Source organism: Poecilia reticulata, linkage group LG21 (assembly GCF_000633615.1).
Source record: "Poecilia reticulata strain Guanapo linkage group LG21, Guppy_female_1.0+MT, whole genome shotgun sequence".
Taxonomy (NCBI): Eukaryota; Metazoa; Chordata; class Actinopteri; order Cyprinodontiformes; family Poeciliidae; genus Poecilia; species Poecilia reticulata.
The window spans coordinates 11,760,563-11,781,845 of record NC_024351.1 but is presented as its reverse complement, the minus strand read 5'-3'; the positions used below and the strand labels follow the sequence as shown (position 1 = coordinate 11,781,845).

The 21,283-nt window shown below is 39.7% G+C and overlaps 1 protein-coding gene across 3 annotated transcripts in view; it reads left to right on the top strand.

The window, feature by feature from the left end:
* The window catches only part of slc24a4b (solute carrier family 24 member 4b), a 35,183-nt gene extending 16,325 nt beyond the window's left edge, over nucleotides 1–18,858 (top strand). For 2 of the 3 annotated variants that reach the window (XM_008397465.2, XM_008397464.2), the window contains exons 4-18: nucleotides 4,473–4,549; nucleotides 5,742–5,816; nucleotides 5,905–5,989; nucleotides 6,105–6,208; nucleotides 7,124–7,198; nucleotides 7,288–7,313; nucleotides 7,840–7,893; nucleotides 11,179–11,270; nucleotides 12,598–12,767; nucleotides 12,927–13,068; nucleotides 13,720–13,886; nucleotides 14,674–14,788; nucleotides 15,309–15,421; nucleotides 15,525–15,590; nucleotides 15,874–18,858. In XM_008397465.2, coding sequence (XP_008395687.1) covers nucleotides 4,473–4,549; nucleotides 5,742–5,816; nucleotides 5,905–5,989; nucleotides 6,105–6,208; nucleotides 7,124–7,198; nucleotides 7,288–7,313; nucleotides 7,840–7,893; nucleotides 11,179–11,270; nucleotides 12,598–12,767; nucleotides 12,927–13,068; nucleotides 13,720–13,886; nucleotides 14,674–14,788; nucleotides 15,309–15,421; nucleotides 15,525–15,590; nucleotides 15,874–16,023 — 1,511 coding nt within the window. In that variant the 3' untranslated portion in view covers nucleotides 16,024–18,858. The remainder of the gene's footprint in view (nucleotides 1–4,472; nucleotides 4,550–5,741; nucleotides 5,817–5,904; nucleotides 5,990–6,104; nucleotides 6,209–7,123; nucleotides 7,199–7,287; nucleotides 7,314–7,839; nucleotides 7,894–11,178; nucleotides 11,271–12,597; nucleotides 12,768–12,926; nucleotides 13,069–13,719; nucleotides 13,887–14,673; nucleotides 14,789–15,308; nucleotides 15,422–15,524; nucleotides 15,591–15,873) is intronic. The other variant, XM_008397466.2, reaches the window with a different exon arrangement.
* Nucleotides 18,859–21,283: the final 2,425 nt, after the last annotated feature.

Genomic DNA, 21,283 nt, shown 5'->3' with positions numbered 1-21,283 from the left:
ATCCAATCTCAAAATTGACCATTTACTACTCGACCACTTCTTTCATAACTCTTAAACTAATCATCACAGTTACATCTGTCTTGGTCATATTTAATCATTTACTATATTTAAAGTCATCAGCTGCTTTTGTATGAAGCAAATGGCTCTTTCAGTGGGGTTTCTTTGTGCAAGAGGTGATTTTAAAATTAAAGCGTTTAACGTCATTCAATTAATGCGATTGCATTTTAAACGGTGACGTTTTTGGTGTTGACCGGATTAATTTGCTTAACCTTTTTGCTTGTTATCCATGTCTACTGAGCCTTTTTGGAGCAGACATGAAATGTTTCTTGAGGCTACAACTCTAGTTATTGCTCCAAAGGAGGAAACGCAAACATTACTTTAGAAGAAGTCTTCTATTGCAAAGATCTCGCTTGTGGTAAAAGAACAGCTCAATTTATTTTAGTCGGATCCCTCTAAACTGCAGTTGGAATCAACAACATGTTTTATCCTCTTAAAAACATCCTAATTGATACGGTTTTCCCTGAGGTGTGCTTTCCTCTTGCAAATTAGATTAGGGATTTCTATTGCACTACACCAGCTGGAGCAATAAATTCCTGTCATGACACTTTAGGAAATCTTAAAACTGATGGTATGCATTATGGATTTTCTTGGAATTTATAAATGAATAGGTGATTTTAACAACTTTGAAACATTTATTGCCCACTTGTCGAAACAAATCTGAAGGACTTGTAGCTTTTAATCACAAAGCATTAATGTATTACCAGTGAAATTTTTAACCAGTGTGGCACAGAATGAAGACAGTATATTTAACATTCATCAGTGTAGTAAATGTGGACATCTTAAAAGCTGCAAGTTGTAATCGATTCTTTGACCTTAATTGGCTGTATTCTTTAAAAAAAAAAAAACAACTGGTTGCTCTTATGCAGAGTGAGGTCTATTAAAATTTTATGTTGTGTGGGACTGGAAATGTAAATCAAACGGTATTAAAAAAACTTGATGTTAAAATTCTTTTTACAGCTGATTAAAACTTGACTGGTTTGTTGCACATTAATAATCCTAAAAGGGACACTTCCCGTTAATTTCTTGGTGTCAAATGTTTTGATTTGCCTCGGTCTGTGTGCACACCATGTCCTGTCCTTGTGAGGGAATTGGCTGTGAAAGCAATGTTCATGTCTGGTTTGACCTCTGTTGGCAGCAGACGGTGGCGAACCCCATAGACTCTGTCTGATTGAATGTTTACGAGGCTGAGCGCTGACCTCCCGCCTGCCTGTCATCGCTGTGCAGTCTTGGCGCTTACACCCTTTTTTAGGTTCACCTTTCTGCTGTCGTTCAGTGACGATTACAGCAGCAAGCCGGGATTGGGTAAAGCTTTCAGCTGGCTAACCTGCAGGCACGCTGGAATCCCAACTGAACATGTAGGGAGGATAAATCAACTCTTTTGATTTCATTTTATTTTTTGCATGCCGTTTTAATCTAAAATGCATGTTTAGAGAGCTATTTGCTGCTTATAAATCCTGTAATTGATTTTGCAGGCAGCCATCTGACACTTGAGTAAATAAACCTATCGGATATGAAAAGATGTAAAGCTGCCTGGCACAATCAATACTGTTGTAAGATCTATGTTGGTGCTCTGGTACTTCATTACAAATTAAAATAACGGTGCTTGTTTGTACTGAGATTTTTTTTTTTTTCTTGAAGTTTTACTGTCGGCACCTGTAAGTGCGCATTAATTTAAAATTGGTGCGTATTTCTGCCATGATTTTAATTTTGTGACAAAGTGGATGTTTGATACTACATGTCAGTCAGTGCAGCATTTGAAAGCGGTAAATTCAGTTTCATGTCACTGTACTTCAGACTGATGCAGAAATGGATGCAGAGTTCTCCCCTTTAAAGTACCGTATCTCTAGGCCCCAACTGTGGTAGTGTTTTTCAGTTTAATATTCCATTTTTTTTTTTTTCTTAGACATGTTTGAGTCATGCACATTTCACTTGATGGCCAGACGACTTGAGTAGGAATGTTGTTTCTGTTAGACCAGACAAAGCGCTTTGTAATGGAATTCAAGGGGTTTTGAATACCTATTTTTTCAGGATTTAATGCAAAACACCTACCATATTTTCCGCACTATAAGGCGCACCTAAAAACCTTCAATTTCCTCAAAAATCGACAGTGCGCCTTATAATCCGGTGCGCCTTATATATGGACCAATATTGAGCCACAACAGGTCTAGCAACTACGGTAAGCAGCCGCTGACTTCATTTTCCCCATAGACGAAGCACGCGGTGCATGCTGGGATAGTTGTCAGAACTATCCCACCACTTCATTAACTGGTTTGTTAATAAAGTTTGATAATACATTTAAAGCCGGGGGAAGGGGCGGGGGAAGAGACTGCGACGGCAGGGTGTCGGTTGGTCTGTTACCCAGAAAGCAGTCGGGCACAATATTGCAACACCAACACCGTGAGTGAAACGACTGGGGCAGACTACTATATAAAGCACTCAGGGACCACTTCTTTACAAATGTAGATGTGTAATAATAGAGTACAGAACAAATTGGCAACCCAAACTGTAGCATCTATTCTATGCACCTTATAATCCGGTGCGCCTTATAGTGCAGAAAATACGGTACTCATAATTGTGCAGAGAAACAAAATTAATTCCTTTTTTTTTCTTTTTCTCAAGAATAAAACTCAAACAGAATTTTATTTTCAGATTTGATTGGAAAAGTTGTAGAATCACTACTTTTATCCAAGTGTTGGAGATTTTTTTTTGTCCATCTTCTGTTAGATTAGATCAAGAAAGATGATGATTTTTAAAGTGTTCAATCGTTGCTCTGGCTGTAGGTTCAGGGTTGTCATCCTGCTGGAAGGTGAACCTCCATCAATCTAATACCTTATGGAGTCTTGGTTTTGATCTAGTTCCTCTTTTTTTTTTTTTTTGGAGAAAAGCATCCCTGCATCATGCTGCCACCTCCATGCTTCATGCTGGACATGATGCAGACAGGGTGGATCCTGCTTTATACTTGATGTTTTATCTCTAGAATGTTCCACTAATGCTCTAACAAACCCCACAGGTTCACTGAACAGGTGCATTTGGAGTTTAAATTTAAGATGGTGGGCTTACTTGTGCATTAGCTGACTTTTATAGACAATTGTTTGCGCTGGATTTGGCACATATTCTGTATTTCCACTTGTAAAAAAAAAAAAAAAAAAAGTAAAATTCTGTATCGTTTTTAATTGTATTTTGTTAGCCTGTTAAACTCCAATAAGCATTAAAGTTGTGACAAAATGTAGTTGGAAGGAAACCAGTTTGAAGCATTAACTATTGCTGGCATGCACGCTGGCTGTTAATTGACAACCTGCTGAAAGCGCAAACGATTTCATTCTGAGATTTGATGCCATATGGAGCTCACTGGGTGAAAGCCACCAAGTCTGAATCTGATGTAGACATATGGTTCTCGCTGGCAGCTCGTCTGCTTTACTTGGAAACTTCAGTCCACAACATTTAATACATTTGCTTAAATTTCAGGTTAATCTAAAATATATCTAACATGGCTACAAGGCCCAGGTTCTGCATAGGAATATTGGCTTTTCAGATTAGTTGCCACATCACCTGAATTTGTTCCAGTGCAAACAAATAAAACAAACCACTAGTCGGTAAATGGTTGCCACTTGTAAAATACTTTGAAATGGATTCGTCAGTCTCTGTCCCGATCATAACACTGTCCTTTAAAAAAAAAAAAAAAAAAAAAGCTCTTTAGACCTCAGGCAAGTTGCTGACACACTCCAGCTCTGAGGTTTACATAAGATCCTCCTCGCTCCCTGAGGCAGTTTTCTCTGTCCTGTTTCTCGGGGTACCTTGTTTTTTGTTTTTGTGTTTTTGTTTAGATGCTTAAATTTCAAGCTGTTAATCTTTTTTGCAATAATCCAGCAGCATCCTAAAGTTATTGGAGTTTTTTTTTTTCTCTCTTTTGATCCATCAGTTCTAGTTCAGCAGAATCAGATCAGTCACAGATGTTGCTCTCATCAGGGAAATGACCTGCCTCCGTCTCCAGCCAGAGGCAATATAATTGTGACTCCAGAGATCTGAGCTGTGATCACTCTGGACTGAAGCTGGAACACCTGATGAACCTTGGCGTGTTCCTTCTGCCTGGTTGCTTTAATTCTGATTTCACACTCGAGATTTTTCTCAGTCAGAACGTCTGGCTGTTTTGTATTGATTAAGATGTGTGACATGCTGCAGCTTAAGTTGAGATTTTGAGCAGATCCTATGAGGGTCCTTCCCCGCACCCTTTCTTCCTCCAACACAAGAATAGATCAGAGTGCGAACTAAAAACTAAACGCCCCCAGGCCTCTGCCTCCCAGACGGATAGCCGTCATGAAGTCACCAAGTCCTGTTGGGGTGGGCTGGGTACATGAATACCTCACAGTCATGCTGCTGATGTGTTGTGACCGTGACATTTCCTCTCTTCTCAGCAATACACGAGTTCCCCGATGACCTTTTCACCAACGACGAACGAAAGAGCGGAGCCGTCCTGCTGCACATCGCAGCGGTAAGGGAGTTCTCAGCCGACGGGAGGCATACGCACTCGGTGTTTCTTGTTGTTTAAGTAACCTTTATTGTCCTTTTGTTTTTAGTTTCTGTGCAGAAGTAGTGGGATTTAGAACAAATTGGAATAAACTGAATGAAATTGCTTGGCCTAAAGTAAATTGTCAAGCCCGAGTTTGCCGTGTGAACCTTTTTGAAACGGGCTTGATTTAATTTGATCAAATCCATTTCAACACAGGCAAGATTATTCTTTCAAGCTTTATGTCTAAACATTAGAACATAATGCAATCTACTATTTTCCTTAGATTAAAAAAAAAAACAATTAAAGAGCTTTAGTAGAATGAAACGGATTTTTTTTTTTTTTTAAATATGTACAGTGCCTTGAGATGATGTGATGTGTATTGGAGACGGATTTGAATATACTTTAATTTTAACTCCTTTAAGGGTATGCATAACCTTAAGCATATGGTACATTTTAAAAGCATTTTGAGTGTTATTGTTTTTAAAACCATATTAAGGAAAGCATTGCCATTTATCAACAGAGGATTGAAAAATGTTTCATTTGGTTTTGAGGGTAAAAACCTGAGATGTAGAATATGTGACGGACCTCCAGCTCAAAGCTGGAATCGGCCGTTGCTGAAATTGCAATAATTGTCAGGCCTCTGAGACTTTAACAACGTTGCTTCTATTTTTAGATTAAATGCACTGGTCATTCTTCTGACTTGGTTTGATGTTGTACTGGCCTCACTGATCAGCAGGATAGCCCTGAGTGTGAAAGTTTGGAGTGCTGCAGTCCTGCAGTGCCCCCTGTGGACAGCATAGAGCAGAGCATTTCTATGAGAGCTGATCAGCCTTGATGGTGTCACGACTGATCTATAATTTATAGATCTCTTCTCCGCTGCTGAAACGGGCTGAATCTCTCCCTTCCTTCTCACTGTGGGAGTATAAAGATCCTGTCAGTTTTTCTCATTGTAAGGGGATACGTTACCACTGAACTGACATTGGAATTTAATGCAGATAGTGTTTTTTTTTTTTGTAATCTTGTACCATGGTTTGTTGTTCCCCTTTCCTTGTCCTTTAGCAGCAGCACTAGCAGGCAGTTCTGATCTATATAAAAAAAAATTCAGGTCAAGAAAAATGGATTCGTACATGTATTTTCTACACCTTATATGGATTTATCCGACTTCTCCTTCCAGACTCTTTACATGTTTCTGGCACTCGCCATAACTTGTGATGAATACTTTGTGACGTCACTGGAGAAGATCTGTGAGGTACCGTGAGGGCTTTAATCCTTTTTTATTTATTTTTTATTCTTCCTAAATATTACGTAACAAATTCACAATACTTTTCATATTGCAGAAACTAGACCTCAGTGAAGATGTTGCTGGAGCTACCTTCATGGCAGCTGGCAGTTCTGCGCCAGAGCTCTTTGCATCTGTCATCGGTACACACTCACACACACACACACACACACACACACGCACGCAGGTCGTGCATACAGATGGTCCCAGATGGTCTGTGTCACTGCTGGTTCTGAGACGCTCCCTCCCTGTGCGCAGGTGTCTTCATCACCCATGGAGACGTGGGGGTGGGGACCATCGTCGGCTCAGCAGTTTTCAACATCCTATGCATCATCGGTGTGTGTGGAATCTTCGCCGGACAGGTGCGTGAGTCAGAGCGGGGGACTTACTGCTGTGGCTGCATCATCTTGTTTATTTATAAACTGTAGAGCAGCACATGTGCTGCCCCTCCTCTCTCCCCCCCGCCCTTTGAGGAGAAACCAAAGCTTCTGAAATTGAGGACTGATTTAGTCATTGGCTTCAGAAGACGACAAAAAGCCAAAGTTTTAGCAATGAGAAATGGTTCTAGAGAGCAAAGATTGAAAGTTTTCTGCAATTGTTTCCATAATCTGTTCATATTTCATGCATATATTTGACCCAAAAGCCTGAAATACTTCACACATAACTTAAAATCACTGATTTAATGTTACAATGTCTGCTAATGTGAACAGGCATCATTTGTGTGATGGGTGCAATTTTTGTGCTTTTCTTTTTTTAGGACAGTACTCTTGTAGATTACGACTGCAATTATCCAAGTTCCACTTTTAAAATAAAACTTGCATCCTAAATCTTAAAATTTAGAAATTAAATTCAAAGATTTAAGAAATAAAACTTTTGAATTTAAAGATTTTACTAAAAACTATAACTGGCAAACAGTAGCACTGTGATGAAAACGTGTTTTCTTAAGATTGAACGTCTTGACCTTCACAATTGTTCTTGAATTAAATGTTGCCTGATTAGGCATTTAGCCCTTCAGACCTCACGTTTTTTCCTGTTATCTTTACCATTTACATTTTCAGTTCAGATCGTCGTCAAATAAATGCACTTGTACAACATCAGATTCAGAATAGTTGAATAAAATGCTACCCGGAATTTGCAGCGTCTTGATTTAGAAGGGCTTTGCTGCATGTAGTTGAAGCCTTTTGATAATTACACAATATTTTTTTTTTTTTTTTTTGCGGTTTTCTGAAATCAAACACTTGGTACCATAACAAATGTTTCTACTTGTAAATTCTCAGGTGGTGTTGCTGACCTGGTGGGCTGTTTTCAGGGACTCCTTCTACTACATCCTGTCTGTTGTAGCTTTGATTGCAGTAAGTTAACATTAGCAGTCAATACATGCGCATTTTTGTACTTGGATTTTAGGTTATACTAATCTGTTCCTTTTTTTTTTTTTCTGCAGTTCATCTACGATGAGAAGATAGTTTGGTGAGAAGATTTTCCTATTCAGCTTTAAATGCAACTTATTCAGAGTTTAGTTCAGGTTGACTTGTATTCACAAAAAAATTCAAACAAGTCAACAACATGATGCAGCTTTAGCTAAAATTGAATAGCAATACTAAAATTTGACGAGCTACACCTGAATGAGTTTAATTTAGTAGTTTAAGTGCTTCTGACACAGATCGGATTTACCTTAAAGTGCTCGGTGTTGCTCACCATAACTGGAAATATTTCTACTTATGAAAAACACAAACGGCTAAGTGTGTGAAGTATTAACCTTTCACTGAGCTCACCAGTTCACAGGAACAGGTGGAACTCTGGTACTTTTACTACAGACAAATTAAAAACTTGCTTTTACATGTTAAAGATATTGTAGAAATGACAATGTTAAGAAGTTAACCCAGCTATATCTTGAGGCCAGTAACTCTTTTTGAAATGATTCATCTTTTCAATATTCTATGTTAAGAATTGGAATCTGTTTGAACCTATTTTTTGTTATTATTCTCTTCTACAGGTGGGAGAGTTTGGTGCTCGTCGTCATGTATGCAGGCTACATCTTGGTCATGAAGTGAGTTCTGCCCTTTTTCACAAACAGTTCTTGTTGGATTGGGGTTTATTGGACTGATAAAGTTCTGCTTCATCCCTGTACATCTGTGAGCTGATGAGTATAAACGACTGCGCTCTCACAAGAGGGCAGGAATTTTTCCAGCTGGAGGGGAGTGTCCCCATTTCTGTCCCCTGCCCAGATGGCGCACATTTTCCTCTGTATGGATATGATATGCTGCTGCTTGCACTATAAAATTGTTTCCTTTTAATTAAACAATGTGACACGTTTCTCGTATTTTGCAGTTTGTAAGTGGAAACGTGTTTAAATCCTAATTTTAACTCTTTAACACAGCAGCCATGTGTTGGCCTGCAGAGAACTTTTTTATTTTTTTTTTCTAAACATAGATCTATGCGTTTATGACCATAAGTGCACTCCATTAGGCCACATTTGTCTTTACAGTCCAGACTCGATAATACCAACCATGCTGTCCTGTGCTGCTGTCTCTGTCCAGCTGGTAATCTGCGCTACACTCAGCGGCAGCCTGCTCACTCGCTGCCATAAGAGTTTAATCTTTTTCCCTCTGCAGTGGCTAAGAGCACCAGGCTTAACCGGATCATTCCCCTCCTTTCTCATTTGGAGGAATAAATGCTTACAGTAGGACATGCTGTCATGTCTCCCTTAACCCAAAATATCTGTGGAGCATTTTGGGGCCGTTCAAGTCCAAATGGAGCAGAGTGCGTTTAACGCGGACCGTCTGGGTCTCTGATTTGAGATAATACTCCGCCCCCTCCCTCGTCAAATGCGCCGAGATGAAAGCTGAAGTGGAGGAAAAAAAAAAAAAATGTTGCCATAAATTATAAGCTGTACATCTCATCTCTTGAGCATTTTATGTTTGTTCTCTAAATCTAATCCTGTAACTGACAAAATGCACTCGTAATACCATTATATGCACACTGACGTTGAGTCTTTGGGATCAAAATGAGGGCTGCACAGCGGCTGTTTTGGCAAACCTGAGGGGGGGGGGGGAAATACAGGAAAGATTTTCTTCTGTTTGTTTGACAGCTTAACTTTATCAACCTTTTGTAGGAAGGAATTAATTGTTTTGGGTTTTTGTATCTAAACTTATCCTGCTCTTTGGGGTCATTTGCTGTTGTGCGAACAGGGCCTCTTAAATATGATGGCTTATATTTGGCATTAATGCTGCATCACAATATCATAACCAATTATACCAATTATAATAGTTTCTTGCTGAAATCCACAGAATATCTTTTTTTGCAATGTCTCTGTTCCTTGACCCATGATAAAAAAAATTCACTATCATAAAATAACTTTGTATTATAATGAAGTGCTGGACAAAAGTCTGCACATATTTTGGGTTTAGAGAATCCGAAATGCACAAGAACCTTTCCACTGCTAGATACCTGAATAATCTACAAAAGGTTGTCCTGTGCTTAATCCAAGCATTACTTGAAGGATGAGAGGGGAAACGATGACAGAGATTTACTTGTGATCATTGTAGGGGTGTGTAATATCAATTTTGCGATGCATATCGATATTTTCTTAGGAAAAAAAAATCGATATTCATCCGCAAGTATCGTAACATCCGACTGTCACCTGGCTCACTCACTGCTTGCTTCACTGGGAGAGTGATTCGGTCATCAGGCTTAGAGTGATTTCTTCAGATGTTAAGTGTCGAGGTTAAAAAGGTATCAAACTATTCAGAGCAGGTACTTGGTGAACTTTATTTACTTTACAAATGCATGTAAGCTACAGTTTGTACTGTTTCAATTAAACATGTCTTTTCACCACTTCTTTGATTCATTTTGTCCAGCTGTCGACTTTAAGTCTGTGTCCATGTCCAACCAGAGCCAGGTATTGTGTAGTTGGTGCTTTTAATCAGTTTTCAGTTAAATTAATTCAGTCCAACTCTATAACAGTCACAAAATATCACGAAAATCACCCTGTCCCTCTAAAATCTTTCAGAAAATCGCAAGTGTATTGAGTTGTATCGTTTGCTAAATATCGCTATATATCGTATCGTGAGCAGAATATCGCGCATCGTATCGTGAGATTATCGTATCACTACAGCCCTAGATCATAACCTTAAGAGCTTGTGAAGCCAAAGAAATTCGAGAATTCAAGATATTGATTTTTTGTATAAAAACAATCTCCCCTAAGCCACAGATTTAAGTCTCACCTGGGCTAAAACAAGACTGGACAGCTGCTCAGGGCTCAAGTTATGTTTAGATTAAATAAAATCTTTCACTTAGAAATGAAAGGTCTAGAGAGTCTGGGGGGAAAAGGTGAGGAGGCACAGAACATTCTCTAGATCTAATAGAAATGTTCTATTTGTTGTTTTGGAGAGGAATGTCTGCTGGTGTTGGTGTTCCAGGTGTTGGCCAACCCGGTTCAACACCTCTGCAACCCCAATGCGATAATTCATCCAAAAGTTGCCCTGATTACAGAATTTACAGTCCACACATGTTGTGGTTAGTCCTTGGATGTGACTTTTTCTTCCATTCAAATTTCCTTCAAAATGCATGAATACAGTAATTTGAACAGCAAACGTCTGTAGCAATTTGAGAAGCTTCCTGTGCATTTTAGACCTTATGAAACAAATAGAAAAGCAGGTTCAAGACCGTTTGGCAGATGAGCAATTTATCTGAAATTGACTTTATTTCGGGCATTTCAAGTGTTCAAGGTGTATGCAAATATCCACATGTTTAACAGTAAAGCAACAGAAGTCATATGAACAGTCTTTTCACATTGAATATGCACTGTGTAGAATAAAAGTAATTTTCCCCAATGAATCAAAATTCTGTTTTAGGAGGGGAAAAAAACCTCAAATACTGACACAGAATCTGGTCTGTCTTCGTTCTCTGCTCTTATCAGGCGTTTTTTTTTTTTATATATAGTTGTAATGTTCTTTGAAGATGCTGAGGGCAGAGAACAGCTCTTAACACTCCAGCTATTACCTCTGCATACTTTATGTTCAAAGGCAGCTGTAGTTCCTTCAGTGTTTGATCCGTTTTTATGTAATGGCACTGAAATGGTCTCACTGAAAATGTGTGGCTAAGAGCCTTTGATTGCCTTTTGGGAACATTTCTTTTTGGCTTTCTTTTCTGCCTCAGTACAGAGCAGCGTAGCTCAGCCATTTTCCATAACATTGTTAATGTGGCCTTGAAAATTGGGCCCTTGACAATTTTGCATAATGAAAAATAGACATTTTAAGACGCTGTTATGCTTCACCTGCCCAGCTTTTTATTATTTTTTTAATTGGATATTTTTCCCCTCCTTCCTCCCTAGATTTAACTCCAGCATGCAGCGGTTTTTCATGGGGAAGTCTAACAAAAATGTGGCCAATGGTAACGCTGCAACCAGCAGCGAGATGGAGGACGGTAATGCTTGTTTTGACTATGTTTGGGACGACGACCCGTCGTCACCTTTGCTCTCGGCAGGTAAGGTTAATCAGACAGGCCGGGTCCCAGCTGAGTGGTTGAGTCCGATTCTCTGGACGTCTGAAGACTACTTGCTGGAGTTTTTTTTCTTCTCCTGAGGGATCTGTGGCTTTGCTTTCTGCTCAACTAACGCAGCCAGTGCTTTTTTGTTGTTGTTAATGCTAATGACTTGATATGAATATTAGAAATGTTTGTTAAGGTAGAATGATGTGATCTCTGATCCATCTTGATTTGTGTTGATTAGCCAATACAAATCACTCATCAGGCTCATGATGTGCTTCCAAGCCACAGTCCTCTCTCTATTCTGCTCTTAATCTTTAAATAATATTTAAAAAAATAACCCGTTTCAGAAATGTAACTCTTCCAAGTCTGACTGCATTACTGCTAACATGCCTGTCTGTTTAGCCTTACTAAACCTACTCTCACTTTGTCAGTGTTGTGCCGCTCTGCCAGTTTTTCTGCTTGCATCCTGCTTTTTCTCCTGCCAGTCTCTGGAGCGTAGACCTGCTCACTCCTGAAGTGGTAATGAATTTCGCAAGAGGAACTGTTTACACCAGCTCTGTTTACGCTGCTAATTTATGTGCATTGGTGCATGCATAAGTAGTCAAATTAAGGCTGGGTTGAACTAATAAGTGTTACTGCCTTATTCCCTGTGCGTGCAATCTAAAAGCTTCCTTTTCAGCGAATGAAAAGATATGAAGTTTCACTTGAATTAATTACTTTTTAAGGATACGATCTAAAAGTCAAGTCAAACTTTCAGTGTTGCAAGTTTTGAAATCGGTTCTGTTTTTGTATTTATGCAGCACATCAGTGAGCTGCTAACCAAACTATAGCACTTTGGATGAAAATGTGCCAAAAACATGATCAGCAGAGATCTTCACTGAAGAGCAGCTTGTCCTTTGCTGATGAAATTTTGACTTCACTTAAAATTTTTTTTATTAAAATGTACAAGTTGAGCCTTGACAGATTGAAAGTTAAGTTTGGGGGAATATGAATGCTAGCTACAATGTTCTTCATCTCAGCATTGATTAAACTCCACATCATTTTTGTTCCAGGTTTATAGCTAATATTTCTGGTATAGATGGGATAAACTCCAATGTGATAAATTCTGTATCTTGGCCTAAGGTTCTGAAATAAATTGTCCATGTCCTTTGTTGAGTTCCTCATAGGTCTTATAAAATTTAAGTTTGCATTTTGGGTGTAATAACTTCAGTTGTATAGATTGTTTTTGCCTCACAAACGTCAATATGTGCCTTCATCCCTTCAGTCAAGCCGAGCAAGGCTTACAGCCGCGGCTCAGTGGTGATGGTGGATGAGATGATGAATGCCAGCCCATCAAAGTTCCGCTTTCCTGAGGCGGGACTCCGCGTCATGGTCACCAGCCACTTCGGGCCCAAAACCCGCCTTCGCATGGCCAGTCGGCTCATCATTACAGAGGTACAGCGGGCCGTTGTTGCCGGATTCAGTTTGGTGACTTTGAGCAGAGAGCTTTCCTTGCTGTCCGTATTTGTCTGCGGAAGTGAGCTCTGTTCGAAAATGTTTTGTAGCAGCGAGTCTGCCTGTGTGCCCTTTGACTAAGTTTCTTTTTTCTGAAAGCGCCAGAAGTTGGTGCAGGCGTCCAATGGTGTGGAGACGCAAGTGATTGATGGGAAGGTGGAAATCGAGAACGGAAACGTACCAGAGGACAAACCCAAGGAGGCAGAAGAAAACGACACAATTTCACCGTTTCATATTCCAAGTATGTGATTTATAAACTTGCATAAATGTCTGATCCAGTATGTTTTGAGACGGTGTAAAAGATCTAATTTGTACGTTCATAATTTAAGATATATTCTCTGAGGCGGTGATATAAATAAGTTATTGAAGTTCTTAGTTGGACATCTTGAATTGTTTTGCTGGCGTCTCTTTTAAAATGAGTTTGCGCCATCTGATGGATGAACTAATGATAATCAGATGGCTCAAAGCAAGGCTGCCCTTCTGTCTCTACTGATGTGAAGAGGGTCCAATTTATCATTAAACTCATCTATTATTGAAGTGTTTATGCACTTACAAGGTTCAAAAGGAAGTGAAAAGGGAAAATATTTGCTTCTATTGGTTTAAAAATTTTAAGGAGATAGTGTCATATTAAACTGTCAATACTCAAATATTATGGTCATCCTATTTTATGTTTTGTTTTGTTGCATTTTTTTATCTAAATGCATTCAAATTGGAAATTATTCACACTTGATCAGAAACATTTCCGGACAGGGAAAAGGCAAAACTGGAATAAAATATTTCACTTTGTATATGTAATGTAATGTTGTCATTAATGATTCCAATGTTTTCAAGTTGACTTTAATCTTCTGCTCCTGGATGTCAGTCGTTTTCACCTTCCGTCTTCCTCCTGCAGGGGGCGTGGGCAGCAAGATCAAGTGGCTGATCTCATGGCCGCTGCTCCTGCTGCTGTTCTTCACCGTCCCGAACTGTGCCAAGCCTCGCTGGGAGAAATTCTTCATGGTCTCCTTCATTCTGTCCACTGTCTGGATTGCAGTCTTCTCGTACTTGATGGTCTGGATGGTGAGTTTATTTTGCTGTGATTCTGCTGCGGTGGAATTGATTTCTGAATAAAACCCGGTGTGCAAACTGGTGTCTTGATTTCTGTTGCATAAAGTGTCTTTTAAACCTGTGCCACTGAACGTTTCCACCTATATCGACACCTATAGAAATGCTCCCAATCAAAATTTATGGCATTTACTTTAAGAAAAGCTACATCAGTAAGACGATGAATATTTTCTTATGAATTCATGTTTTATTTCTCAGAGAAATTGTGATTTAACTGTGCTTAGATCACATCACTGAGGAAAGCTCGTCCCACTCTGCACAATATTTCTTCCCCATTTTAAGTGAATAAATGTTGAGTGTCCCAATTTCTCATTTGAAACTTATTTCGGCTTCTGAAAATTACTTCTTGTTTCATTCCGATTGTTACAAACGGGCCAGGAAGGAATTACGTAACTTATTTACACCATTTAAATGAAAAGCAGAAATCCGTTTCCACTGTTGGATAAATGAGGAGTAAAAGGGTAATTCTATTGGTGGAAGCTTCAGCAGTAATAAAGTGTAGCAACGGTATTTGAGGACAACGTTTCCTGAAAAGTAATTCACTTCAACATTGATTTATGTATATTGGGTCTGTTTGTTGTCACCTCAAGCTACAAGCAACACACATTTTGATTAAGACAATCAATCAAACGCTGAAATCATGCTAAAGATTTATTGTCTTAAAGCTGTTTACATTAAGGATCCACTCAAACACTTTTGATGGGAACCTGCAGATAACCTGGCCTTACCTGTGCCTCTTTAGGTCACTATAATCGGCTACACCTTGGGCATCCCGGATGTTATCATGGGCATCACGTTCCTGGCTGCTGGCACGAGCGTTCCAGACTGCATAGCTAGTCTCATTGTGGCGCGACAAGGTATTGCTTTACCTTCTGGGAATAATTTACTTTTAGAAGATATTTTCAGGTTTGCTGGTGCAGGAACGGAGTTCCATGTGGATCTCTTTACATAAATGGGAAGGCTGATTAGAGCTGTGTAGGGTTATTTGGTTCAATGGAAATTCGGATGCTTAATGGCTGGCCATCCATTTTATTTTTTTATGTTTTTGGATCTGTTCTTGGGGAACTGAAATTTTAACCAGTTAATGGCATGTCAAGGGTGTTATCTGATGCAAATATTGTTCCAGAAGATTTTATGATTAATTTTCTTTTTTACTTTCAACTTATGTGGTTCAAAAAATACTATAATTTAAAAATAATTCTTTACTTGAATGACGGGGGAAAAACGCTTGAACTGAACTTACAGTTGAACTTGTGTCTTTCCAAGAGGATGTTCTTTTCATGGCGTTCATAAATATACTTTTGCCATGATCTATGTATATAAAAATACTGTAAAAGAAAGCTTTGATCTGTGCTATAATAACTTTTTTTTTTTCAGGTTTGGGAGATATGGCGGTGTCTAATACAATTGGCAGTAATGTCTTTGACATCTTGGTGGGACTCGGAGTTCCCTGGGCGATGCAGACGATGTGTGTGAACTATGGATCAGAGGTTGGTTTACATCTGGTCAAGAATACAGTTTTTGATCGGTTTATTCAAGAATGTAATTTATTAACAGAGGATCTATTAGCCAGCTACTCGTCTTTTGTTCCAGGTGATGATCAACAGTCGGGGACTGTTGTATTCAGTGGTACTTTTGCTGGGGTCTGTGGCACTCACGGTGAGCATTAAATGCTAATCGCACATTAAGTCAGACAATTTTTGCTTTGAAAAGAACTTTAGGGGTTATAAAGTTTTGCTCAGCATCTCAGATGTTGTCCCACCGCAACGAATTTCAATGTATTTTGAGGTTTATGTCGATGCTAAACAACGTACTGCTGAATTGTCTTGGAAGGATGCACATTGTTTTTTTTTTGTTTTCTTTTGTATACAGTGTCAGCCTGACTTTTTGCCCATTTGAAGTTGCGCAGATCTTTATGATGTTTGTCTTTCTACATGTGCAGGTGTTGGGCATCCACATAAACAAGTGGCAGCTGGATCTCAAGCTGGGCATCTATGTTCTTGTCCTGTACGCCGTGTTCCTCTGCTTCTCCATCATGATCGAGTACAACGTCTTCACCTTTGTCAACTTGCCCATGTGCATGGAGGATTAGAGCGCAGCAGCATGCAACGATTACCAAAACCTCAAAAACCCACTTTGGCAACCTGAGTTTTTTTTTTTTCTTTTTTTCTCAATAAACTGAACCTATCTGGCGACTTTTTGTTTCCCCCCTTTGCTTGCAGTCTTTATTTGTAAGTGTTTAATAGAAATCTCATTTTCTTATAAGGCAGTGCTTTGTAGCTGTGAACTCTACGTTTCCAAATTGTCCAGTCATCGCACAGCACTGGTCCTTTCTGCTCGTTCTTTCAGACACTCGTCAGCGTCATGGTTTCTCTGTACGCCTGCTAACTTTCCACCCATCAAGCATGCCTTTAGATGTCGTGGACCTCCAGAATCAGAAGTGCCCCTTTTTGATTTCACCGTTCTCACTTTAGCGTTTTCAGATCAGAACAATCAGTTCCCACATCAAGCTCTTACTAAACCCAAACTTTATCAAATGTAAAGCCATTCTTAAACGATTCGTGAAATTACTACGGTCAGGATTTTTTCCCCCCTCTCTAACCAAGAAAAGAGGGAAGGTCTTGCGCTGGCATCTCCCCTCCTTTAGCTTGGACCCCTCCCACGCCCCAGCATGGCTTTAGGCAACAGGGAGCTGATGCTGTTAGTGCTTTACTCCACTCTGACCCTCGCCTGCTTTCCTAATCTGCTTTCCTAAAGACCTTTTTGTCAGGACACTTTAATTCAACATGTCACAGTCCAGATCTAGTGACTGTGATGGTGTTATGCATCTGCACCAGTGCACAATGTAAATTTGTAAACACTTTTTTTGTATTTATTTTTTCAAAAAAAAAAAAGGTTTTGTTTAGTTTGAAATATAGAAACGAGCTTGTTGCAAATGTCAGACATTGTTTGTCTTTCACTGAAAGCTAATTGCACATCGAAAATGCTTTTCTTGCTCTTTGTGTTGAGATTGAAACCTCGGATGTGAGATGTACCCTGGCTGATTGACAGCCCAGCTTCAGCCTTTCCGTTTGTCCTTCTGCACAAATCAAGATTGGGAGGGGGAAAAAAAAAATCTCAATCTGTCTGATGCATCTTTTAGTCTTCATCAAATGATTCTCATTCAAAGATGGCTGCAGAAGGATGGTAGTTGTGCTTGTTGCAGTGATGCATTCTGGCCTGTAGGGGCCACTGCAGCCCCTCTATTAGTCCAGAGCGGGCAGTCAGTTCCACCAGTTATCAGGGAAACTAAGATGGACAGCTCCTGGAGATGGAGATGATGATCTTGCTTTTTTGTTCTTTTTTTTTTTTCTTGCGTTGTATGTAGATATTGCACTTTAACAGCCGTCCTCTCATTCTGAATCAACTAGTGCTTCCTTCTGTGCGTTTGTACTTTCAGTGTATACATGTCCGTGTGACTGTGTGTGAAAGAAACAGTGTGTGTGTGTGCGCGCGTGAGTGTGTACGTGCTCATTCTGGGCTCGCGTCAACTTTCTCAAACTGACTGGTTCCTCTTTAACAATTTGAGCACACCTGTATCTGTCTGCAGTGCATGCTGGGACACGAAAACAAAGCTCCTCCACAGCACAGCAAAAGGTCGAGGGCTTCCGGGCAGTTTCTATGGCTACTGCCTGGCCCACTTTACACAAAAAAAAATGGCAGCTAAGAGCACTGCAATCCAGACAATTTTGACACAATGCAAAAATGCCTGTAAAGAGTCCAGGAGTGGGGGGTGCAGAGACTATTAAAGCGTACGTGTGTATGAAATGTTTTGTGTTGAATAATCCTCCTCGGCCACATTGTTGGCAGAGGGCACTTGTATATGCAATCTAAATGTAAAGAATTTATGTGACAAAGGCCCCTGCAAGGTTGCCATATAATGACGGGGCATCCTGTGGAGATTTGATGTCAGTTTGTCTAGTAATCCTTAATGTGTGAGCTCACAGGTGTGTGTGAAAGCTGGAGAACTGTGCACAGAAAACGGACATGTCTGGAGCAGTGGCTTTGTGGAAACGCTCATATTCTCCCGCTTTTTATTGTTTTTTTTTCTTCCTGTGGCTTTCCACTCTGGTACCAGGGCATTAACTCCTCGCCAGCCCCAGCGGAAGGAGCAGCGGGGCAGGATGCGGCACGCATTTGGCTGCCCCCAGGACTCTTTATTGTACACGGCAGACTAAGGAAAATACAAAATACTGGACCCCTCCTTAGGCTGCCTTTCTGCTGGGGTTCATGTGGCTTTGTGACCCCACAGGGTCTACAAACTCCTCCTCCTCTGTACAAGACCTCTGGAGCTTAATTTATTTTTTAATGCTTTCTCAGACTGCATGGCAGTGCTGTCAGAGTTGATCTGAATTGTGTTGCTCTATTTGATTATGTACCGATTGTCAGGACAGAGCAGTAATGGTTTAAGAACTTTTTATTTTATTTTTTTTTTTATTTTTTTTTTGTCCTAACTTAGTGTTTTAAATGGCTGGCATTTTTACTCCAAAATCAATTGTATTGGGGAGAGAAGGTCAAAAGAAAGTTGGATGTCATGTTTGTAACTTTGCATAAACCAAGATTGTACGGACATGTTGTGTACAAAATACGCCCACGCACTTGAGGAAGCACATTAGAGAAGGCAATTTGACACTAGAGGACTGGTATCTATTGACCGAATGCGACCTAATGCACTGTGAGCTCAATGTGATGTGGGAGTTGTTTGTCAAGAAAAAAAAAAAAGATAAATATATTTAATGTAAAGTTAGTTACTATTAAAATATTACTGAGGACATCTGTATAACTTATATGAATGTATTGTCTTGCTATACTGGACATATCCAACCAATGCATTTTACTGTAAAGCAATAATGTGAAGAAAAAAAATAAAATGACAAAATGACTCCTACACATTTCTCACGATTTGCCTTGCATTCTGGGATTGTCGATGTAACTATTGAGGTTTTTTTTTTGTTTGTTTTTTTGCTATATTGAAAAATTCAGACTTGAGTGGGGCTTTTGTTTTCTAAGAGTTGATATGTAAGTTTAAGTGCTTGTGCCCCTTTGGAATAATGGGATGCTTTGGCTGGAGACTGCAGCTCTGAGGAGGCGCATTGAGAGAGCAACCCTTGAGGTCCCCGATTGCTCAGACATGCATGAAGGAATCAAAGCAACACTCCAGGTACGTTTTTGATGAGGGAATAACATGACATGATATGCTCGGTTGATTTTTACATAATCCTTCCCCTCCAAGTTCTGATAAAGAAGGCAACGATTAATCCACATCCATGATGTACAAAGTTTCCAAGAAAAATCAAGCTACTCTTCACTCAAGTACAGCCATTTAACATTAGCAAACCTTTAAAAGTAAATAAGCGTCTGATTGCCTAAAATGCTGCACTGCTCCTTGTGCATGCAAATTCTCCTCTTGTGATTTAGTTTAATGTATATTTTAATTGGCTACAACTAACGCCACTGGAGGACAACTTCAGACTTGCTGACTCTCGAATTGTTCTTGATGCAAGCAATTTGAAATGCGTAATGGATGTTCCTTGATGAGAAAGCCTCAAGGTAAAGTTAATGAGTTGGATGGACTCATCATGCTTGCATTTATGCAATATCCATAATTTTAACATTTCTATTTCAACTGACTGGAGATTCGGTTTCTCTCCCTTTTTTTTTTTTTTTTTTTAGTTATGCAATAAAATAACCTATTTGCATGATATTTACAAATCAATTTGAGGTCTATGAAAAAGACATTTGGCTTAATGGCTACAGTAGCCTTTTCTAATGGGGGGGGATTTGTTTGCAAAGCTAAAGTCCAGTTGTAACATTTCGGGGCTTTTTTTTCTCTCTCTCCATTAAGCATTCTGGACACTTTGTTTTTTCCCCCAGCAGGGGGCAATGTTGCAGCATGTTTCATTTGTCGTCTTCAAGAAACTTTGGAACTGAAAATGGAGCTCATGTACCTCAGAGTACGAATCCTCCACTCTGATGTAAAGTTAACAAAGTGCAACTAAAATGAAAACTGACAACTGGAGTGATTTTTTTTTATTTATTTTTTTTACATAATTTCATCTGCACAAAGTGCGACAAACATGATCTGCTAATAATGGCTGCTCACGTCCTTCATCAGTCAGACAGGCAGCCATCTGGTGAGACCAGCCTGGTCTGTGCCGGCTACTGGTGCTTCTCCTTAATGAGCCACCCTCTTGGCTAGCTTTGCTGAAGTTAACAAGCCTCGCTGTCAGCCGTGATCTCTTGCACTGACGAGTTCCCTTTCTGCCCCCTAACAAGCCCGTTTGGGCGGGAACTGCTCGTCTCCTGTGAATGCTGGCCCGGCTCCCACATTTGTTGTACCACTTTCAGAGACGAGGCCCACGCACGCTGGTCTTGACGTATCCAGTTGCAGAATTCCACTTTCAAAAGTTGTTTATCTTTTCACCCACCGCCTCCACAGTCGTATAGTTTGGGGATATTTTCTTTCCTTATTTGTGTGTTGCCAGTATTTTTGACAACTACTTCGCTGTTTGGGTAAATTGCTGTGCTTCAGTGATGGATGATGGGGAAACTGACTTGCTGCAGTCCTTGTGCATGGAATGTTTTGGATTGCCCTCAGCTCTCCATAGGACGAAGTTTGTATTTTCTCCATTAGGTAGTAAATGGGTTTTATGTTGCAAAGTTCTTCTGCCTCTCAGCATCCCAAATAACACTTTTGTTCGAGGCGCTGTTTTCTGGCTCAATGTGTAACCCAAAGCACATACTAAAAAATAAAATATAGAGTGTTGTTCACCCAAGTCTAGAAACTGACCTGCATATAATTTTCTGAAAGGCATTGTTGAAAGAAATTGCCAGTAATTGCAACTTGTCTGCCACAAGCCAGAGGCCACAGACATGTGGAGGTTGAATACATTTTCTATTTTTTGGAGTCTGTGTGATGGGAAAAGTACCTTGAACCACCTTGAACACCCCATTTCTGGAGTAAAAGGAAAAACAGTTGCAAAGATACAGAGTAATCCTGGAAAAAATATGTTGTTAGAACCTGCAAAAGACTCGGCTGGGTCAGAGAGTCACCTTCCAGAAAGACAGCAACTCTAAATACAGCCAGAGTTAATACGCTTTTAGATCAAAGGGTCTTGGAGCAGCTCAGCCAGTCTAGACCTAAATTCATCTGAATCCCAATAAAATATATATTCTAGTTTCTAAACTATGAAAATTATTCCCATGAAATGGCATTTGTTACAAATATTTAAGCTTGCTATGCTCACATCTCGTGCTCTATTAATGTCTTTGACATAAACAATCATTTCTAATGTAGTCAAATAAGTATAGGA